Raw genomic sequence first — 22,887 nt, forward strand, 5'->3', positions numbered from 1 at the left:
TGTGAGGTCCCAGGGGAGTGTCCTCAGCCCAGACCTCGATCACAAGTCAGCACGTGATGTCCCCCCACGGAAGTCCCCACCAGTTCCCATGAGCTCAGGACGCCCTCACCAGCAGCGCGTGACCCAGTGAAAACCAAGTCTCTTTGAAGTGCCACCAGCGCCCCTAGCAGCAGTGCAGTCGTAGCCGTGGCTTCTGGAAGGCTTCCCCGCTGCTGCCGGTCTCCTGGCAGAGCCGGCTCCCCGCCCCAGCTGACGGTCTCCCACCGACCTCACCAGCCGTCCAGATCTCCGCGGCGTCCGTGCCTCCCATCTTTGTGGGGCTCGTGAAACAGAGTCTGGCGCGCTCAGACCGCGGCTCTCCCGGACTCCTAACCCGGGCCCGGGAGGAAGCCATGACCGCCGCGCCCCCAGCAGGGGTGTCTGTGTCGGGTGGCAGTGTGGGGGCCCCTGAGGTGCCGTGCTTGGGGTGTTTCGCTCGGGTCATCGTCTTTTCCTGTGGTTCAGGCTTTGCTGGATCTTCCGCAGACACCGATCCTACTGTCTGCTCGTCTCCGCAGAGCACAAAGGTCCTCGTCCCCGTGCGGTGCCCCACGGCTCCGCACGCGTCCCTTGAGAAACAGCTCTCGCCCCCGCCTTCCTTCTGCTCCGCAGTCCCACTCAGCGCTCTGCGTCGTAGCGTGGCCGCCCGCCGCCATCAAGGCCCTCGCTCCGCCGTGCGCACCCATGCAACCGTGTGTGTCCAGCACCTTCTGCGTGCCGGTGTTCCGGGGGCGCTGCTGGTAACTGCTGACTGCAGCAGGCTGCTTTCTCGTCCATGGGGACTGTCACTGCAGTGGCAGAGACGGAATGACGAATGCAAATGATTATACAGTATCCCGGGTGGCCCAGAGGTTTCGTGAAGAAACACAAACCCGTAAGGGCGGGAGCGTGGCTCTAGATAGGGTGTCCTACATTTGTCTCTGAGGATGAGGGAGCCTTTGAGGTGGGATCTGGAAGGCGACAGTGCTACCCTGAACAGCTGATGCCATTTGAATTGAGATCTGAATGAGCTGTAGAAGGGAGCCATGAGAAAAGCTGGGAACGAGCTTTATGGGCAGAAGTGATGTGCGAAGGCCCTGTGGCAGAACTGGGCTGGACATGTGAGAGAGGCCAGTGTGCCTGAGTGTTGAGAGTCAACAGAGAGTGTGACATGAGTGGAGACTACAGTGAACAGCAAGGCCCCTTGGTGGAGTTTGGGATCTGGAGACATGAAGGGCAGTCACTTGCCCTTGCACAGTTGAAAGGGCCTCACTTCATCGTGTCTTCCGTCTGGGTGTTCCCCACATCCAACCTAGAACCGGGCGCACAGCAGGCATACCTGAATACTTGTGGAACAAAAGAACGATTCCGACGTTTGTTCCCACGGACCCACTCAAGTTATGAGCGAAGGTGTATCACTGGCATGAACAGACCTTCAGGTCGACAGAGTTGGCGGGACTAATTGCCCTGATTGGCTCCCACTTTCCGCCCTGAAACCCCGTGGCATCAGCCATGAAAAGACAATTTTTTTAAATGATTTTTATTTGACAGAGATCACAAGCAGGCAGAGAGAGAGGGGGAAGCAGGCTCCCGCTGAGCGGAGAGCCGGATGCGGGGCTCGATTCCAGGACCCTGAGGTCATGCCTTGAGCCGAAGGCAGAGGTTTAACCCACTGAGCCACGCAGGCGCCCGATGAAAAGACGGTGCAGGGGTGTCTGTGTGACGGGACTGGTGGTCTCCACCCAGCTGGACCCTTCCTGGGCTTGAGTGCAGGCGGCCCAGCGGCCGTGGGGTCCTGTTGGCCGAGGCAGCGCCCCTTGCGGCAGCTGCCCCCGTGGGCACAGCGGGCCGCGATCCCGTGCTCCCCGTCCGACAGCACAGCGCCCCGAAGCGCCCCTGTGCGCCGCTGCTGTGTATTCGGGCCACAGCTGCCCGCGGTCCGGCCCCGGCGCACACGTGGCCCCCGGTGCGGTGCGGAGGCCTGGCAGCAAGGACGCGGGGCTGAAGGTGCCCGCGGGTCGCGCACGGCTGGCGGAGGAGCGCCCCTCCGAGACGGCAGCCGTCACAGGCTTCTCTCTTGTCCTCCGCAGGTTCTGAGGCCGGCGCGGTTGAACTGCTCGGCGGCCGTGCGCCCCGCCCCGGAAGGGAGGCGGACTCTGTTCCCCAGCCCCAGGGAGACCTGTGAGGGGTGGGACGTCCGGCGCCACGTCCTCAGCCCCCGCTTCTCCGTCTTCGGAACCGTGTTCTGCCCCCAGATCTGCCGCCCCCACCCGGTCAGGGTTTCCTCCCGAGGAGTCGCTCTGCCGAGAGGATCCGCAGCAGGGCCGGGAGCCGACGGGAGCGGCTTCTCCGGACGCTCGTGGCCCTTCGCTTTTCCGAGGCGGCCGCCGGGCTCGGAACGCGCGTGAATAAACGAGCGTAGCTGTGACGAGCCCGGCCTGCGCGCCTGCTCCTGTCCGGACTGTCTGGAGCCAAGTGTGGACGCGGCCGCACGGGGGTGCGGGGGGGGGGGGTGGGGAGGGCGGGGGGGGTGGGGGTGCGGGGGGGGTGGGGAGGGCGAGGGGTGCGGGGCTGCGGGAGCACCGGGGCGGCTGCGCTCCGCCCTTCTCGCACCAGGTCTGCGTCCCCCGCGCAGCCGTCGGCCCCGTGCCGAGCGGGGACACGGTCTGAGCAAACCTGGGACCCCGCTGAGATCGCCGCGTCGGCTGAATCTTTCCGTCCGCAGGAATCTGCGCGCTCTGAAGCTTTAAGCGTGTTTCCTATTTCTGGCGAAAGTGCCTAGCGCGGCCCGGAGCGGGCGGCCCCGTGGGTCCGTGTGCGCGAAAGCCAGACGCCGCTGCCTCCGGACAGGCAGCTCGGCCTCGTGACCCCTGCCTTCGGGCAGCCGACTCCCGGTTGCTTTAGAAAAGCTTAGAAGCTTCTAGAGTTCTACTGTTGGAGAGTCATTTGCTGGCATGGGGGACTCCGGGCACGGCTGCACTGCGGTCAGTGCCCAGGGCTGTGCGCTCCTAGGGGTGGACCCACCGTGACCCGAAGCGGCCGGAGCTTCACGTGTGCAGGTGCGGCTGCCGTCTTACTCCGTGCGGACATCCCGTCTCCGCCGGCGTGGGAAGCGCCCCTTCTGCAGGAGGCCTCCCCGCCCCCGCCGGCCTGAGGCCAGGCCACCCCCACCCTGGACGCTGAGATGCCCAGTCCTGGCTCCCCCGGCCTCCCCACGCCTGCAGCAGGACAGGGGACCCGGCCCCCGTGCCCCCGCCGCAGGCCAGATCAGAACCGGGGCCGGGACCAGGCAACAGCAGCCTATCTGGGAGGCCGGCCGCGGGCCGCTGTGAGGCCTGGGCAGCTCCCCGCATGCGACCCGACCCGTAGCCCGTTCTTGTCTGTGTGGCCGCCGGGTCTGGTTCTCCGACAGCCCTCCGAGGGCCCGGGCCCTGCTTCATTCTCCTCGGCTGGCCGCGAGGCGGAGTCCGTCTCAGAAGCTTGCACATCAGACGACCGTGCCCCGGGGTCTGCTTCACAGCTGGGAGCAGTGGGAGGGGGAGCCCGAAGGTGCCTCCCAACTCACGGCTCTGTGCGGGGCACCGAGCGAGCCGTGGATGCACCGGGGACACCTTCGGAGGCGGACCGGCCCCTCTGTGCGGGGGAAGACGGTGCAGACGGGGACTAGAGATCGCGGCGGCAGCCCGGTTTGTAGCACGGCCCGGTCCCGCGGTGCTAGAGACCTCGGGCGCGCGAGGGGCAGCGATCTGGGGCCGGGCAAGCGGGGACGGTGCCGGCGGGCTGCACATGTGGCGGCGCCCGTGGCTGGGGCGGCGGTTTGGGTGGGAACGTGGGGCGCTTCCCCCCATGTGACTCGAGCTCCTGGGCAGCGCAGGCGGCCTCCGGCTCGTCGCACTTCCAGGTCCCTTTGGAGGACTCTGCGCTCAGCCCTCCCCTTCGTCTACGGCATCTCATCTGCACAGACCCCCCCCCCCCGCCCCTGTCTGTTTGCCTGGGGTCTCCCAGTCGCTCTCGCTGGCCGGAAACTGGGTTCCTCGTCTGAGCCCTTCTCCGGAGTGTCCAAGTGTCCGGGGCAGGTGACACTGTGCAGACCAGCGTCCCGCCCTCTCCGCAGCCGTTTCCCACGCCCTGTCCCCGACCTGGTGTGCGTGGAAACGCGTCCCCTGGCGGGGCTTACCTTGTCGTGGATGAGCCGTTTCAGAGCAAAGGGAGCCAGACTGGGAGAAACCAACATCCGGCCACGGCCCGAGTGTTGTGCAGGTTCCCAGTCCCGCTGTCCGCCAGCGGCACCCGCAGCCCTGGGTGCCCGGACGCCTTCCCGCCCACAGGAGGAGCCAGCAGGAGCTGTCAGCAGCCACGTCAGGGTGTGACGCACGTGGAAGTTCGGTCGAGTGACCGTGAGCTGGAGCTGCCCAACACACAATGACGGCGTGTCCCGTCTGTTGTGAAGCGCCCCGTCTAAGGCTGTGGCTTCCCCCAAAGCCACGCGTCACGACGCCTCCATCCCCAGGATCCCGACGTGCCCTGTGCTCTCCCCACGGCCGTGCCTGCCCCTAGGTTGTTCCTGGGACCTTCAGTTCCCGAGCCAGGGGGACGTGCTTGGTCTGCTTGGGAGTCGTGGGAACGCAGCAGCCGCGGGCCGCGTCCCCCACAGCAGCGGGGCCCCAGCTGTCTGCTGCGTTCCGGTGCAGGGGCACGTTGCCGTTGGCGGGAAGGGCACCGTGACCTTCTCGGAGACCGGTGTGGCAGAGAAGTGCTTGAACAGCACTGTGCCGCCCCTCCCCACCCAACTCCTTTCTAATCGTGGGCACAGCAATACCCCGTAATTCTGGGGTGCCCGCCGACCAAAGTGACGTCAACAGCTGTCAGCGCGTGGCACAGACCAGACGGTCAGCCTCTGCCGAAGGTTCGTGTGCATCGTGCAGTCCCCCGTGTGCTGTGACTCGGGGTTCTCTGGGTGGCTCAAAGCTAGCCCTGGAGCTCAGACCCTACCAGACCCACCTGCCAAGACTCCTCTGCTCGGACGCTGTCAAGCCGCCAGCTCCGGGTGACAGCGAAGCAGCAACGCGGGGAAATGTGTCCCCGCTGCAGAGCCCTCGGCCGTGGCCGGGCTGCGGTTCCTCCCGCCCTGGGCGCTCGTTCCCACGGCCCCATCCACCAGAGCGACCCTGGAGGGACGCACGCGACTTCTTTCCTTGGGAAATCGCAGAATCTGGTCTCTGTCCGTCCGTCCGTCCGTGTCAACCTGGGCCCGAGGGTCCACCCCGCGAGAACAAGAAAGCACACCCACCAAGTTCTCTAATATCAAAATAGAGCAATTTATTCAAGACACTGAGTATGATCGGTTGATTCTCTCTGGAAACAAAGGAGCTACGGCGCACAAGGTGACTCTTCTCAGCGCGTGAGGGTGAGCGGGCCGGAGGACAGAACGGGGCGGATGCGATGGGACGGGATCGAGAGAAAACGCAGACGGGGGACCGCATCTGGCTGTACGTCTGACACAGACAATAAAAACCGCAGAAGCCAGAATTCAAAACCTCAGTGAGCGGCGGAAAGAACATTTCTGCACTGGACAAGAAACACGATTTAAAAAGAAAAGGTGGAACAGAAGGTTATAAACAACAAAATAACAACAAAGCAGACCCTTACATCTGACAAAGTGCACTTCACGTGGCTCCGTGGTCTCGGTTCAGAAAGACAAGACGAACGTCCCGTCCCGGGTGCCGTGTGGCGTCAGCGGCCGGACGCCCTGTCCCGGCTGGCCCTCCCGGCCCCCCGCCGCAGGGCAGCATCCCCTTGCCGGGCGGGCCTGCGGAACGCGCTCTTGGTCACTTGAAACCCAACCGCGGCTCCTGGGCCGCATCCCGTGTTACTGTGATTGCAGAGCCAAGGTTCCCTCTGGTCCCAGAGACGGAGGCATTTCCCCGCGATCTCCGCGCCGTCAGCAAGGACCAACCGTGCATTCTCCCACGGGCCATCCCGCGAGGACGGAGGGGACTCTACCGGCTTCCTGGCCACAGGGCGAACGTGGGAGGCTCCACGGATGGTGGTCGTTGTCGTGCCGAGGGCGGGGCTGCACGGAAGGGGCCGCGCGCTCACGGTCGTCCCTGTTCAGGCCCGTGGGGAGCGCCTGTGCCATGGCGGCTCGGGGCAGCCGGGGATGTGGACAGCTGGCTTCCGTCGTCTCTGGCTTCGTTCCTTCCTGCACACACGGGTCAAGCCTGTGTTGTGCGAGGTCTTGTAGCTCCTGGTTCCCAAGTGGCTGAGTGTCCTCGGAGGCTGACGCCCAGGCTCCCGACCTCCCTGTGAAGATTACCTAGTGAACCCCTTCCGGGATGTCCCGACCACGGGGCTCCCGTCAACAGCTTACTCTCTGTGCAGGTGACACTGGAACTTGCACAGGGAGTCAAGACGGTCTTGGTCTGGACCCCCAGCGAACTGCGTCCCAAACCCAGGGACGCCTTGGGGCCAGCAAGTCCGTCTGCCCTCTCCAAAGAAGGGAGTGAGGACTGCACGGGACTCGGACCCCCGGGCTAAGCACTGAGGCACCAGAGCCTGAATGAAATCCCCACGTCGTCCACAGAGCACTTTCCGGGTCTCGCGTGGACGGGGCGCGCAGCATTCCAATACCCCAGCCAGTTAATGAGCCGGGAAGGGTGACACTCTCCGGTCTTTGTAGCTGGGCCCGGCGCATTCCAAGGCCCTCCCTGCCCGTGGGGTTTCAGCTGCGTGGGTGGGTGCCACCCTCTGACGGAGACCCCGTGTCACTGCTGGAACACACGACCCAGCGGACGCCTACCCACGACCAGACCCCTGTCCCCAGGCCCGGCCAACTTCCTCATCCCTTCCTGTGCCCGCCGGGAAACAGGTGGCTTAGGGCCTTCTCTTCCACGCCTTCCCCGCCGCTCACTTAAAAACTAGGTCCGTGTCCGGTTATGACGACAAGAGTACAAAGGTCACCTGATCCAATGAAAGGAAACTCCTCTAGGAACACAAAGCCATGTTTAATATTTTAAAAACAGTAAAAAGATTCATTTAAAAAAAAAATCTCCTATTCTCTTGCGAGAGAAAGAAATTACGAAGACAGCAGAAATTATTAGTGACGTTTTCTACCTACATAATTCACCTCCGGGACCGGACATGTGCATTCCCTGTTCGTTTCTGTCACTGGGAGACCAGGGGAGATCCTGGGGCCTTTTATGTCCGCGTGGTAAGGACAGGCCACCCTGTTCTCGGTGTCTGTAGCGCCGCCCACGAGCTGTCAAGGGGACACGGAGCCCAGCTGCAAGCTGTGATGGCATCTTTGATGCCATCTGGTTTGGGGAATGCTTCTTGGGGTCAGAGGGCACTGCCGTCCCGCTCTTCCTCCGGCTTCGGGGGCCCCCCGCCCAGCGAGGTGCAGGGCTCGTCTCCGAACCAGGAGGCGCTGAGCTCTCTCCGGCCGCAGGACCGACCTTTCCCACCCACACTCCTAACCACCGTTTGCCAAGCTGAAGGGGAAGGGAAAAGCGACCTCAGACCCTGCCTGTGTCTTCCTAGAATTTGTTTAAAATATGAATCACACAAAGCTCTCTATGTCTGATGGCCATTTTTAGGATTTTAAAATTGTTTTAACATAAAAATATTTTTTTTTTCCAAAAATACTCCGGGCTCTCTCTCGTATAAGTATTTTTTCTCCTGTAAAAAGCCCCCCTGCCCCGCCTGCTTACATAAAGCACTTAGTACGCGCCGAAAGTGCCTTTGAGACCAAGATCCGAAGCAACTGTGAGAAAGGGTCAGAGAGAGAGTGAGCGAGGGGCGGGGGGGGGAGGGCTGCGGGACAGCCGTCCGGCCACGATTCCGTGGCGGCGTCCACGCGGCGGCCCGTGCGAGGGTGGACGACGCGCCAAGACCCCACGGAGCGGGGAGAGGGGACGGACAAGGGGAAAGAGGCAACAAACCGGAAACCGTTTCCATCTCGGACCGAAGGCCCTCAGACGACAGCATTCCAGCCGATAGAAAAACCACCGGACAAAGAAGATTCTAGAAAGTAGGAAGTGTTGGGATTACAAAGTCGCCATTTCATCGGTACAAACTGGTCTTTGAACATCCTGTGTGAGAACTTGTAGTGTCCAAATTGTTAGGGAAAAACCCGCCACGTGGGGGAGAGTCCCCTCCCCCTCCTTTTGGTTTATCACAGCATTTTTCTCGTTTTTCCTTTTTTTGGCACAGCTTTTTTTTTTTTCCTTTCCTCCCCCCCTCCTTTTCTCCTCTCGGCCATCAGAGCCTGTTCTGGATGGAAACCAAACCACGCGCCGTCGAGCCGGTGGCTTCGTGCTTCCCAGGCTGAGCGTCGCGGGTGGAAACCGTTATTCCCCTTCGGTAGGGCTGTGTGTGTTTCTGTCTTAAACTTCTTGATGAAGGTTACGAAAGAAGAGAGACTCCCGTGGGCAGGGATGAGCTGATTTCCAAGTACGCTGTAATGCAGGTCAAGTTCGTCCAGCTTCGGAGCGGGTACACTGTGTCTGGCGAGCGCTGCGACCTCACACGTTCACTGCTGGTCCGTGAGATTTCTTTTCTGAAATAGTTCGGGTTTACTTCCGAAGATCTAAAACACACACCTAAAAGGAACCAGGAAGTGCCTGTTATTTTCACAGACAACGCTGGGATGCCTTTTGAGCCCTTGCTGTCACCTGTGTTTTGTAAATAAAGTCGTACTGGCACACAGTCACGAAGACTCCGAGAACCTCGAGGAGGAGGCTCATGTCTGAGCACGTGACCCACCGATCCCCAGCAAACAGCACTGCACGGAAAAGCCAGGTCAAGGGCAGGGCTGGGAACAAATGGCGGTGGACGCTTATGTAATGCGGCAGTTGAGAAGCCTGAGCACACGCGTGCTGGGAGCAGTGGGGGCCCACACTGACACTCGGAAAGCCTGTCCCCTGCTGCCCCCCTGCCTCAGAGCTGAGGTGCAGGAATGACTCAAAAAGCAGCCATCTCATGGGACCAGAACAGGACCAGTGGGAGCCAGCAGACCTGCGGAAGGGAAGGCCAGGCCTTTACCACCCCAGGGCCCAGGTCGGGGGCACCAGTATGGAACTGAGGCAGGAGCAAGTTTCTCCGTTTCAGCACCAGTGCCACGGAGGGCCAGCCACTTCCCTGCTCGGGGGCCGTCCTGGCACCGTAGGCTGCTTCGCAGCATCTCCCCACAAAGCAGGGACAACCACAAATGCCTCGGACGTTGCCCAGCGCCCTCAGGGGGACAGAATCCCCACAGCTGAGAACCACCCATTTCCCCGAGAATGTGAACCACAGGGACACCCCGGGAGGGAGGAGGAGTCTGCCGTGCTCACACGGGGCCCGCCCTGTGGGGACCAGCCCAGAAGCTTCCTTCACCCCAGACACATTCCTTCCGTACCCGCTGTGTGCCAGGCCCCCCATCCCAGCCCCCCGCCACGGCAGGCAGCTGTCCACCACGCGGCTTTTCCACTTCCCACCCTCGCCCCGCCCTGCCCACAAGCCGCGGGGGCCGCTTACAGAGCCGTCGGACGCGCTGGCGCCCACTTTGTCCCCGCGAGCGTTCCAGCAGACCTCGAAGATGCCTCCGGTGCCTCGGTAGCTGTGCACGAGACTCCCGGTCTGCAAAGCAAAGCCACCGTTACTAGCAGGTATGCGCGACGCACGGCCACGCCAGCACGAGCCACTGCTCCGGGCGGGACCCCGAGACGCTGGCACACTGTGACATCACGCACAGCTGGCCCCTCGAGTTTCCAGACACACACAAGTTCCGACACTTCTGGGGACCTTCTGGCGGCTGCAGATCGTGCCTCTCAGACCTCAGACCCCCTGGGAGCCTCCATGACGTACGGTGGCCCTGGCCTGGCCCGGACACGGGAGGCCGTGCGACCCCGGCGCCCCTCCCCACCTGTGACCAACGGTGCCACACAGACCGGGGCAGCTGTTCCTGGGAGACGGGAACCAGCAAGGGACAAGTCAATGGTGTTCCAGGTTTGTTCTGTGTTCAGAGGGGACCCAACTCGTGGAGAGTTAAAGTGAGCTTTAAAATGTCTCAAAGAGGGCGCCCGGGTGACTCAGGTCAGGGTCCCAGGGTCCTGGGATGGCACCCCCCGTCGGGCTCCCTGCTCAGTTGGGAGCCTGCTTCTCCCTCTGCCCCTCCGCCCACTGTACTCTCTCTAGCTCGCTTGCTCGCTCTCTCTGAAGCAGAAGTCTGAGACCGGGTGCCTGTCTGGCTCAGCCGGTATTGACCATGGGGTCATAAGTTCAAGCTCTTATGTTGGGTGGAAAGTTTAATTAAAATAAATGGAGGCGCCTGGGTGCCTCAAGTCTGTTCAGCATCTGCCTCTGGCTCAGGTCATGATCTCAGGGTCCTGGGATCAAGCCCCGTATCGGGCTCCCCACTCAGTAGGGAGTCTGCTTCTCCTTCTCCATCTGTCTTTCCCCACCACTTTGGCTCTCTAGCTCACGCTCTCTTCCTCTCGTTCTCTCTCTCTCTCAAAAAAAAAAAAAGCCTATTACATTATTTAATAAAATCTTTACAAAAATAAAATCTCTCCAACAATGTTGTGATTTATACAGAGGGGAGGATCCGATCTGACGAGTTTCTGACAGCAGACAGCACCTAACGACCGATGTCACTTTACAGATCCGTCCAGCAGGACTTCTGGGAAGTGTTTCATGAAGGGGCTCTGGCGTGCTGTCCCTGGGATGTGTTCTCCAGGAGGCCTATCCAAGCCTGCGAGGCTCGGCTTGGTGTCAGGCTGGGTCCACGAAGAGCCCGCTGTCACCCCTCCTTCCGCAAGAGGGTGCGGCTTACATAAGGCAGTCCCTGGGAAGCCTGGGGTCTCAGTGGACCCCTGCACCCTTATGCTCGTTACCTTGGCCCATCCACCACCTCCTCCTGCCCCAAGGGGGAGGGACATGGACTTGAGACACCTGAATGTCAGACGAGCCCAAGGGAAGCAAGAGGGTAGGTCACACAAAAAGGGGAGCAAGGAAGCCATCTGATCCATCCTGAATTCCGACAAAATAGATCGCAGGCTCTTTTCAAGGACTCCCACCATACCACCGTCACCCTTCCATTAGGAGAACCAAGAGCTGACTGCCCAAGACGATACTCTGTACTCGGCTAGTTCCTGTCCATTCTAGTCTCTACGTTCAGATCTCTGCTGTCCTCAGGTATGGCCAGAGAAACCTACAGTGGCTACATTTAATCAGGTACGGTCTCCTTTCCATTCTGAGAACAGGACAACCCATTACTGGCCTGTGCTTTGCTGCCCAAACGTAACGGCAGGAGCACAGCACACATTTTCTTCACACTCCTTCGTTTGCTCCGGGAGCCACGGGATGTGGTGCGGTGCAGGGGAGGTCAGGGCTGGCCTCAGCCCAGCTGCCTGGTTCCTGGAAACCTCGGATGGGGGGTGCCCCTTTACCTCCCAACCTCCGCATCTGCAGGGCCACGTCTCTGCACCTGCCCGTGCCCGAGACAAGGATGAGGCGGGTAGTGTTTGATGCCAGGAAGCTGAACACGTAGAAGATGGGGGTAACCCTTGGGGAGAAGACCCACAGCCCCCACGGAGCACAGGGCAGGTGGCCCGGAGCCGGGGGTCTGTCCGCAGAGGGAGGGCTGGCTCCACGCCTCCTTCTGAGGCAACTCATCCTTACTAAGCACCAACTTCCCCAGTTGCTGCTCCCAGCTCGGGTCCCCTGAAACGCTGTTTGGGCCCTCCCTTCAGCAAGGACTGGGTCACAGGAATTGGCGGGGTTACCTGAGTATTCCAGATGTGCACGCACTTGTCAAAGGAGCCACTGGCCAGGTACTTGCCATCGGGGCTGAAGGCCACGCTGTAGACGGGCTCCTGGTGCTTGGTCAGCGTGTGGGTGCACACGCCCCGCTCCACGTCCCACAGCCGCACCGTGGAGTCGAACGAAGCACTGCAGGCGGGAGATGGCACGTCACCGCGGGGACACCTGGCGGGCTTTCCGCCCCCCTGAGGCGTGTGACGGGGAGCACAAGCTCCTCCTCCAAGTTCTTACGGTCCGGAGACAACAAATGGGTAGGACTCCTCCAAAACGTGAGTCGGACGTGTTGAAAACAAGGCCGTGGTTCTCAAACACACCGTTCTTCCCTTCCTTCCTCCCTCCCTTCCCTTCCGTCCCGGGCTGTTACTGGGGACACAAGCTGACACCCACACGAATTTCTCACTGCATTTCCTACCGATACAAATGATAAATAGTTTCATAGTGCAATTACCACACTTTCTAAAATGCTCTCGTAATTCGAAACGTAACATCCGTTGTCAGCAACTAAAATGATACCCATCGTTTGGAAAAAGGGGAAATGGCATAAAACTCAACCCGACAGGAACGAAATAATCGCGTCCAAAGATGCGAACCCACTGCCGCGGGCTGCAGACCTGGGCATTTTCCACCGCGGAAGAAGAACACAGGCCACGGCTTTTCCCTGGCATTCTGTCTCTCCGCAGGTACGTTCCCCTCCTACCTGTTCACTAAAGGGACCATTTATACTGGTCACGGGTACCGTGTAACATCGAAGTACCTTTCGGGCCATCAAAACCGAAGGCGGTGTGTTCTTTCGCACACGAATTTAGGACACTGACCAAAAATAAAGGAATTATGGTTGTCATGTTCTTGTGGTCCTAGGCTTTCCGCGGATGTAGGACTCCCTTCCAGGACTTTCTAAGCGACGGTCCTGGGTCAAGCACTTGCAGCAAATGAGAGTCCTCACTGCTTGGCGAGGCTGCGCACCCCACTGCTACGTCACAAATGTGTACCTTCTCCCTGACTGCCACCCGTTGCCAGTGCCCACAAGTCCCCTCCCCACCACCACCCGAGCAAGCCCGGGGCTGCTGCAGGTCCTGGAACATCCCCGCCAAGTCTCCTCTCTCCCACACGGCTTCCGACTGTGTTCTCCAGACGCCCCGTGACCCTGGCATTAAGTCTCAGCATCTCTTCAGTTCGTCTCCTAAATGCTCCTTGGAAAACACAGCACCTAGAGTTCAACGTTCCCTCCTGCCTCTCCAGCGAGCCCCAGTTCCGGCCTGACTGGCCATGCCACTCCTCCCAGTGCTGCGGCCCTAGGGCCTTCACTCTATCAGGCTGGTCCAGTCTAGCTGGAGCCGGGGAGCCCTGTGTCCTCGCTTCCAGTGCTCCCCTCCTGCTGCTGGAAGGGGAACCAAGTAAGCACCCCTGATGTCCACACCGAGCTCCGTTTCCTTGCTCTGTCTGAACAAGAAGCTTCACCAAAGCCCAGTGTTTGGAGCCTGGACATCAGCGCCTGCTGCCAGCCTCATGGTTGAAACGATCCCTACCTCAAGTTAGGTGTCACCTCAGTGTTCTGGGCACTTTCAAAGCGAGCTCACCACGTCCCTTAGCTTGGAAGGACATGCACGAATTGACCATACACATCAGCGAAATCTCCCGTTCTCTCTGCATACGACTGGCTCTCACTGGCCCCATGGCCAGCTCCGCCCCAGTGAGCCAGGCCGCGTTTAGGAACAGCACCTGGGGCTGGGGGCTGGCGGTCCTTTACCTTGCTAGCATGATGTTGGAATTTGGGTTGCTGGTGGCGGGCCCAGTGGGACTCCACTTGATGGTGTAGATCTCTTTGCTGTGAGCCTGAAGGTCATGCACACACGTGTCCTGCTTCATACTCCAGATCTAGGGAATGGGAGAGGGACCGTGTGAGCAAAAGCCGTCTCTCCGGCCAGGAGCCACTGGCTATCACTCACGCCGTGGGCTCCTGCGACACGGCCGCGCCTGTGAGCAAGGCCACAGGGAAGGGAAGGCGTGTCAGCAGGACCCTCAACGCATCAACAGGAGTTAGCCGCAGGCCAGTGATGTCCAGTGAGAAACGGGGACAGGGCACAGAGGCCGAGAGAGGGCCGGGAACAGAGTTACCCGCGGAAAAGCAGGGAACGCGAGCTCCGCATCGAGGGTGTGGGGTTGTCGCGGATCAGACACCCGCCCTCTCGGACCGCGTTACCTTTAACGTCATGTCGTCGGAGCAGGACGCCAGCAGCATTCCGGAAGGGTCCCATTTGATGGCATTGACCTCGTTCTGAAAGAGCGAAGGGTTTGAGAAGGCGTGAGCGCAGGTACCACGGCCTTCCAGCAGGGGGCAGCAGCGCGTCGCCGGCGCCGCAAGGAGCCTGCATTTCGGCCGCGTCTCCAGGGACGCCACTGGAAACCCCGCACTCGCTGTCCGTCTCCGTTCTCTCTCTCACTCTGCCTCCCACGTTTACATGCGAGCACAGCCAAGGGCACCCTCACCTACGTTTCTCTAAGACGAGAAAAGCACTCCTAGGGAGCCGATGAATTCACATTCCGTCCACAGCAACGCAGAAAACGAGTAAGACCGCGGTTATCCTAAACGGACTGTGAAAATCGCTTTCCTACAGGCTTTTTTTTTCAAGATTTTATTTATTTTGGGGGCGCCTGGATGGCTCAGCGGGTTGTGATCTCTGTGTGTCAAATAAATAAATATTTAAAAAAAGAGATTTTATTTGACACAGAGAGATCACAAGAAGGCAGTGCAGCAGGCACACAGAGAGGGAAGCAAGCTCCCCCCTGAGCAGGGAGCCCAACACGGGTCTCAGATCCCAGGACCCTGAGATCATGAACTGAGCCGAAGGCAGAGGACGAACTCCCTGAGCCACCCAGGCGCCCCCCCCTACACACTTTTAATACTGCAGCTACCTCCTGTCTGAATCCATTACAAGACCCCTCTCTTCGTGCTGGGGATACGGGCGGTGGAAGGCAAAGGTTTAAGACCTCAGACACACAGGAGGGTTTAATCCAGGGTGAAGACAGGATCGAGATGAACCAGGGTAACTGTTAGGAATGTACCCGCAAACAAAATCCCTGAGGGGGCAGGGGGCAAGGGGCTAGAAATCCAGAGCAAACAAGTAAGCCAGGTGCCACAACCCAGCACGGGTAGAAAGTTCCAGCAAGCAGCTGCACTGTGCTGCGGGGGACAGAAAGGAAGGAGGCTGCAAACAGCCTTCTCGTACTGGGGACTGGATGACCCGGAGGCTGAGTTCCGCAGGATGCCGGCCCAGGCCCCCCGAGGCACGGGTGTTTCTAAAGGAACCGGCTGCGCCTCAGCATAGAGGGGGCGGTGAGGTGCCGGGCCTGGAGCGGGCCCCGTGGCGAGGACTGGTGGGAGTGAGGCCGTGGGTCTCGCGGTTTTCCAGCAGCAGCACCATAGCCCATGTAGGGTCCCGCTCGTGTCTGTCACCCCAGCCTGACAAGTGCCTGATTTCAGACCCACAATTAACAATTTCCCACTCTGAAGTACTATGATTTGGATAAATTTTATGGTCCTATTACTTGTTAAGGACACTAAGCTTTGAACGGCATGACATGGAGAAACGACAAGGCCATGTCTGTTCCACACAGTATGGACCATGGACAGCCTGGGAAAAAGGGAGGAAGGACGCCCAGGAGGCCCAGGAGCAGCCTACTGGCCGGGCTAACGGAGGACGGAGCAGCAGGACTAGAGACGGGTGTGCGTACGTGTGCGCTCGCACGTATGCACGAAAACGTACATGCCGGACCCCACGGAAACCCGGGGGGACCCCACGGAAACCCGGGGCCCAAGGAAGGCACTGCCCCAGGGACGGGCTCAGCCAGCACAGGCAGCCTCGGGGGCTCTGGCCACAGCCACTGAGGAGACCCTATGGATTCATCTCTCTGTGCCCAGGAGCGCAGAGCCGGGCCCACTGCCTGTCTCCAGCTAGACCCCTCAAGGGGGGCACCAGCTCCTCCCGCAGTGGCGTTTTCTCCGCACTTCTGCAACCCAAGCCACGATTCCCAGGAGGCACCCAGGGATGGTTCACATCCAGGGATGTCCCACGCGCTCTTGGGAGGAGAAACTACATTTAGGTTGTGTCTCGTGCGAGACGGTGAGCGGCGAGAAGCCCCATTTAAAAATGTTATGGGTGTGGGGCGCCTGGGTGGCTCAGTGGGTTAAAGCTTCTGCCTCCGGCTCGGGTTGTGATCCTGGGGTTCTGGGATTGAGCCCCATATGGGGCTCTCTGCTCTGCAGGGAGTCTGCTTCCTCCTCTCTCTCTGCCTGCCTCTCTGCCTACTTGTGATTTCTGTCAAATAAATAAAATCTTTAAAAAAAAAATGTTATGGGGGTGAATCCTATAAGGGACACCTGGAAGCCGCGAAGACATCTACTCAAAGTTTGGAGAGAGTGTAGCGTCAGGGGAGAGAGGAAGAGACAGAAAACATGAAGAAGGGGCGTTGGTTTAGAGACCCGAGATGGTAACAGGATTGCTGAGGCCTGTGCTCCGGAAGCAGGGGCCTTGGGGGGCAGACGCTGGGAGAGGGGGGTCCTGTGGAAATGAGCTGGCTGAGGACAGCGGTGTTTGTCGGGCAGGTCTCCCAGGAGGGTGGGGGTGGGGTGGGGTGGTGGTTCGGAGGCTCCAGGGATCTGGTCTGGAAAAGCGACCGGGATCCAGCTGTGCCCCTACACCGAGGAATCCAAGGAATCCGATGACCCTCGGAGCTTCCAGGATCATGTGCGGGTATTTCCCACCACATTTAGGAAAAGTGGCCATTAACGCTTCATACAATTTTTGTGTTTTCTCTCTCTCCTCTCTCCACTGCACGTATCAGCTTCGTACGGCCCATGGGTCACGAAGCCTTTCTGAGAAAGTCTGCTCGGGCTTCTAGCCGTTCTGTAAATCAGCTCATTGCTGTGATCCCCGCAGTCTCCCACCTGCTGCTGAACCCCCCTCCCCGAGAAGATTTCCCTTTCAGACCTCATACTCCTCCGTTCTCACATGTCCACTGGACTGTTTGTTAAGAAGACAGTTTTCCCTTCTCTGCCAGTGCTCCCCATCCGCTCGCCCAGCACAGGCACCGTTTTCACAGCAGCCACTTTACAAAGTCCTCTGGGCAGAATCGAGCCCCTGCCTCGTCTCAGGGTCGGTCCTGGGGCTGCTGCCTGCCCACAGCGGGGTGAATCCAGCCAGCAGCAATGCCACAAGGCAGCCTCTCGGGAAGCGCGGGCCCATCGCCAGAAGTCACACTCACCGTGTGTCCTTGGAAGGTTTTGACCGGGCGGTCGCAGCCGAGTCTGCAGACGTGAATGCACATGTCGGTGCTGCAGGAGGCGAAGGTCGTGTTGTTCTGCCAGTCCACGTCCAGGGCGGGTGCTGCGGGGCAGAGGACAGGGGGACACCTGCGCTGACCACGGGTGCGCACAGCTCAGCTGACTGAAAACCACCCGCAGCGGAGTCAAGAAGCCTGGCTGGTAACACAATACGAGAACGTGCCCAGAGCGCAAAGACCTCTCCGTGCGTGTCCGGGACACCGGGCAGATGGCTCTGGGAGACACCATGAGAGCTGCCGTGCCCTGTGGCCTCCAGAGTCTCTGGACCCCCGACATGGGGAGAAAGGGTTCAGGAGAACGTGTACTGCCTGCCCTTAGACCTTGCTGCTTCCAGAAATACCCCTGTGGTGGGCTGATGGGATTTGTTGTAGATGAGAAGAAGAGACAATGAGATCAAAAACGTTTCCTAGCCTACGTCCACCATATCCTGATTCTTCAAAATCTCCTGCAACCCATTAATGCGGCCCACGATTCCCGGCACACTCCCTGGGCGGGCACAGCATTAGGAAGGAACCGATCCCGCTTGGTCCGAGGGATGAGGCCCCGAGCTGGACGGAGAGCTGAGGCCACAGTGGCTCTTGCCGACAACAGTGCACCTGCGCTTCCCGAATTCCCGGGCCGCCCTCTGCATTCAGGGAGTGGCAACCCACGCACGTGGGAACGGGACGGACGGGGCGGGGGGGCAGTTCTGGGAGTGTCCAGCACATGCTCGTAAAGATGAGCGCCCGCTAACGCTTGCCGTCCAGAGAGGGGACCCTCTGTACTGGTGGCTGGTCCCCCTATGGGTGGGCCCCAGCCGTCAGGACCCCCGGGGCTCCCGGGACGATCTCACCATTCAGCATGGGTAAGTGACGGGCAACAAGGCGCAGCCACTCTGGGGTCCGCGTGCCCTCCGCCCCCACAAGGGCCAGTGAGGTTCAGCAGCCGACCTACTCCAGGCACAACCTGGCTGTCTTGGCTTCTTTTTTTTAAATCTAATTCGGAAACATGACTGTTGGTGCCCGCTCCCCCAGTGGCTGTATTTTCTGGCTCACAGGACAGGAGCGTAACAGAAAGCTGATGCCCGGACAACGTGCACGGGGGAGGCCTTGTGGGGGGCTGGGCCCTTTTATCACACGGGGGCTCTGAGCGACCACGGCCACCGTCGGATCTAGAACCTGCCATCGCCACCAAGAGTGCCGTCGTGCCGCTTCGCACTCGCAGCACGCCCTCCCGGCCCCACCCCTACAGTGTGGCTGCACACAGGTGTTCTCCGAGTTCATCACCTCGAGAACGGCCCGTGAGATGGACTCCCAGCAGGTGAGCTCTGCACACCGGCCCACGTCCCTCGGCTGCACGCCGGTGAGCTCCACCCAGCCGAGCGTGCTACCAGCCGTCTACTGATAACGGTCCCTTCTGACTGCTCAGCGGTCGTCCACCGTGAGGCTCCAAGCTAACGCTTCCTGCTGGGGGTGACGCACGGCGGCCCTACTGGGTGCTCAGGGGGAAAACCTAACAAGGCAAAGCAACTTCTCGGGTCAACCATCAAATCCGGACTTTCTGAACGCTGAGTGAGGGTCCTCAGAAGCCTGAACTTGCTGTGTTTTGCTCTGAAAAGGAGCATACCTTTTTTCTTCCATCTTACCATCTTGAACAACACTGGGGTGGGGGGGGAAGAGCAAACGACACCTGCATCTAACTGAACCGGCACTGGGGCCCGTACCCCATGACAGTGAGAACTATGGGTGAGGAGGTCTCTCGCTACATAAGAAACACATGGGTGGTGTTCCTGGGCCGGCAGGAGAGAACTGGCCCTTCCAGGAAGTCTTCAAAATGCCCTGGGAAATGTTACGTTCTGCTGAAAAACCGTAAAGATTTATTTATTATTTTGGGGGGGAGGGCAGAGAGAGCGAGGGAACATGCTGGCAGACTCTGTGCTGAGCGTAGAGCCCGACGTGGGGCCTGATCTCACGACCCTGGGGTCAGGGCCTGAGCCAAAATCAAGAGTCGGATGCTTCACCGCAGAGCCAGCCAGGCGCCCCGTACATGAGTTCTCGGAGGTGTGAGGGGAATCCTAGTGATGCTCACCGGGGGCCCGAGTTTCCCCTGGACGGTGGAATCCAGAGCTGGGTTCAGGTATTCCCTCCAAGCACACGGGTCAACAGCCCTGCTCTTCTACAACCCCGAGCCCGTCACTGTGTCCCCCCAGACAACAGAAGACGGGACATGTTCGGCATTTATGCCAGCACAGCGCCAGGCCCCCGTGAAGAACACGGTCACTCGCTACCTGCTCTGCCCTCGGGAGTAGAAGTATGACCTGGCGACACACACAGACGCAGGCACACAGGCCTGCCAGAGGTGGGCTTGTAGGGACACTGACTTCTTAAAGAGAAGGGATTTCCTGCTGGGGCGGTGGGCATGTTCTGGAACTAGTCCGTAGTAATGGTTCACGAGTAGCAGATTTTACAGATGGTACCGGTCACGTGACCTGCACACCCTCCCTCGCCCCGCACCACGTAGGCTGGAGCTCCAGGCTGCCTGCGTCTGGCGCCAACCCACCCCCCCACCCGGGGGAGAACGTACACTCTGAACCTGTTCAGCCAGTTCCGCGTCATGAGCAGGGTTAGATTATGGCCACACTAACAGCAGAATGCACCGGTACCCTGGGGGTAAACCCGGTGTGGACCCCGGGCTATGAGGACCCATGGGAGGGACGTGCTAGGTCTGCAAGAGGCAGGGTGTCAGCTGCGACCCCAGGGCCCCCGATCGGAGAGAGCGTGGCTGAGGCACCGCGGGCAGTCGCAGGAGACCGGTGTCCGTGTGTCAGAACCCGGTCCTGCCTCACTGAGTCTTCGGCTCCGTCGGCTCCCTGGACGCCCCTCACTGGGCACGAAGATGGGCGTTGCCATCCAGGGGAGTCCTTGGGGCCGTGCCTGGAGGCAGACCCGCACCAGCACGCCAGGCTCCCCGTCAAGAACAATAAACACTCCCTCTGCACACCGCGATTCCCTCAAAACAGAACAGACACTTCCTGTCGAGGGAAGGGGCGTCTACTCCCTTTTGTCCAGCCTGAGCCGGTCTTCCCAACGGTCTCTTTCTTCTGGGAGGGGGTGGTCTGTCGTCGTCTCGAGAGGCCGCATCTAACAGTTAGACTGTGCTACACATGGCGTGAACGAACAGGTGGCCATCTGGCCAACTAGAACTCTCTAGACCCCTAGCGGCTCTGCGCACCCTGCTAGGAGCCGACACACGAAGACAGCGTGAAGTTCCGAGCAGGGGTGACACATCTCCGCGGGGCGGACGGACCCCCACGGGCCTGACGCTGTCGCCATGGGAGCGCCCACGGGCAAGGCTGGCCCTTGGCCCGAGACTGGGAATCTGGACTCCGGGGGTTTCTCACTACTGCCTAAAGGGCAAGAATGCTCTTCTGTGCCTAAACTGGGCAAACAGTGGGGTGTATGTGGAACCCCTGCTTCCCCTCTGGGAGTCTGCCATTAGGACACAGGCCAGGCAGGGCTGCCTATAGGGCCCGCCCCAACGACCAGCCTCAGGTACAGAGTCCTTGTGGGTTTTCCTGGTAGCTGACCCTCCGTGTGTTGTCATACTATGTTTCTGGGGGACATGAGATGTGCAATGACGGATTCGGCAAGGAGAGGACCCTCAGGGGCCCTGGCAGTGCCCCCCCCACACCTCTGGCCTGCAGCTTCTGCTCTGTGTCCTTCCGTGCTGATCCATCACCCCAAGGACCGCGTTCCTCTGAGTCCGGGGAGCCCTCCCTGGGGGGCCTCCAAGCCCGGGCGCGGCCGCAGGGAAGCCCAACGCAGCACCCGCCTCGCGACAGCAGGAGGAAGGCGTCCACACTGGCTCTGCGGTGGGTTTGCTGCCGTGTGTTTTGCCTTCCGAGCGAGCGGCACGGGTCGAGGGCACTGTACCTCGCAGGGCTTCAAAGCAAGGCCTCCCGGGAAACGTACCTTCCTCTTCCCAGCTACGCTCCACGGACGTCTTCCTGCCACCTTTCACGCTTACTTTATTGGACATTTCTAGGTCTACGAATTACTCCTTTTGAATTGAAGAAAGAAAGAAAAGAAAAAAAGGAAAGAAAGGAAGAAAGAATCCCACGGAAACTCACCGGAATGAAAAGGAAACTGTTGCTTGGCTTCTCCTGTGTGGGCGTCCCAAATGATGGTTGTCTGTGCTCCGCAAACAAAAAGACAGAAGTCAGGAACTATTCTTCACAGAAAGATTTCTCTAGAAAGATCTAACATACAAGAAAAGACTGTGAACAGCCCCCCTTCTTTCTAAATCAGCACTGGCCAAGAGAGACAATGTGAGCCACAAAAGTTATTTTTAATGTTCTCAAAATTACATTAATGAAAAATAGAAAAAGGGGTGTCGGGGTGGCTCGGTTGCTTAAGCGTCTCTTAGTGTCGGCTCAGGTCATGATCTTGGGCTCTGCACTCAGTAGGGAACCTGTGTGAAGATTCTCTCTCTCCCTCTGCCCCTCCCCTCGTATATACATGCTCTTGCCCCCCTCCCCACAAATAAATAAATCTTTTTTTAAAAAGATTTTATTTATTTATTTGACAGAGAGAGATCACAAGTAGGCAGAGACGCAGGCAGAGAGAGAGGGGGGGGAAGCAGGCTCCCTGCTGAGCAGAGAGCCTGAGGCAGGGCTTGATCCCAAGACACTGGAATCATGACATGAGCCGAAGGCAGAGGCTTAACCCACTGAGCCACCCAGGCTCCCCCAAATAAGTAAGTCTTGAAAGGAAAAAGAAATCGTTAAAATTGATTTTAACAGTTTAGTTCAGTGTGGCCAAAATACCATTCCAACACGGAATCTGTACGTGAACATTAGTGAGCTATCTGGCGTCCTGTCTCTGGTCTAGATTTTTGGGTTCCAGTGTGTGGTTCATGCTACACAGTCCGATGGTTACATTTTACGAACCCAACAGCCATGTGTGCTGGTGACTAGTTTGGAAAACTGCTCGACTGGTGGGGTTCTCCCTCCCCGCCAACACGGAGTCCTGCTGAAAAACCTGCAACAAAGCACTTTCCAAACGCGGGCCTAGAGGAAACGTCGACTGTGATACCGGCCCTGACCATCAGCCCCATGATGTGGACACAACATACACCACAGCAGTGTGTCACACCGGACTCGGCCAGCGACTCCCGCTCTACAGAGATGGAGAAAAACCTTGCAAAGCGAAGTATATCCTAAAGCCTTAGGAACTCATGGCAGAAAGACAGGGAAGTGACGAGACACAGCTCAGTGACCACCACCAGAATTAGGTTTTTTTTTTCTTCAAGATTGTGAGAGCGAGCGTGAGAGAGAGGGAGAAGCGGACTCGCCACTGAGCAGGGAGCCTGATATGGGGCTCGATCCCAGGACCTGAGCTGAAGGCAGACGCTTAACAACTGAGCTACCCAGGCACCCCGCAGGAATTACATCTTCATCAGCTAGAACTCCTACCTTAACTGGAACTCGCCCACCTCCCTGTCCACAGCACTTAAAATTCTGCTGTAAGAAAAACTGCTTATGTTTTTTTTCTATCACCTGCAGATGAAATCCTCAGAGCACCAACCATCTTTGAAAACCAGTTCTCTAAGTCTCGGGTCAGCTCTAAACTAATTAACTTTTTCTTTTTTTTAAGATTTTTTCTTAAGTCAACTCTACACCCAATGTGGGGCTCGAACTCACAACCCTGAGATCAAGAGTCTCACGCCCCACCGGCTGAGCCAGCCCG

The 22,887-nt window shown here is 59.3% G+C and overlaps 2 protein-coding genes across 3 annotated transcripts in view; one reads left to right on the forward strand and one right to left on the reverse strand.

The window, feature by feature from the left end:
- GPR143 (G protein-coupled receptor 143) overlaps positions 1-2,333 on the forward strand; it is a 37,285-nt gene extending 34,952 nt beyond the window's left edge. Inside the window, exon 9 of the mRNA XM_047715437.1 lies at positions 2,109-2,333. Within this exon, the coding sequence (XP_047571393.1) occupies positions 2,109-2,203 (95 nt within the window). The 3' untranslated portion in view covers positions 2,204-2,333. The remainder of the gene's footprint in view (positions 1-2,108) is intronic.
- Positions 2,334-5,317: 2,984 nt separating this feature from the next.
- TBL1X (transducin beta like 1 X-linked) overlaps positions 5,318-22,887 on the reverse strand; it is a 211,719-nt gene continuing 194,149 nt past the window's right edge. For both annotated transcript variants that reach the window (XM_047715435.1, XM_047715434.1), the window contains exons 10-16: positions 21,270-21,330; positions 17,083-17,204; positions 14,021-14,095; positions 13,568-13,695; positions 11,784-11,949; positions 9,535-9,636; positions 5,318-8,618 (exon numbers count right to left, since the gene is read on the reverse strand). In XM_047715435.1, coding sequence (XP_047571391.1) covers positions 8,592-8,618; positions 9,535-9,636; positions 11,784-11,949; positions 13,568-13,695; positions 14,021-14,095; positions 17,083-17,204; positions 21,270-21,330 — 681 coding nt within the window. In that variant the 3' untranslated portion in view covers positions 5,318-8,591. The remainder of the gene's footprint in view (positions 8,619-9,534; positions 9,637-11,783; positions 11,950-13,567; positions 13,696-14,020; positions 14,096-17,082; positions 17,205-21,269; positions 21,331-22,887) is intronic.

Source organism: Lutra lutra, chromosome X (assembly GCF_902655055.1).
Source record: "Lutra lutra chromosome X, mLutLut1.2, whole genome shotgun sequence".
Taxonomy (NCBI): Eukaryota; Metazoa; Chordata; class Mammalia; order Carnivora; family Mustelidae; genus Lutra; species Lutra lutra.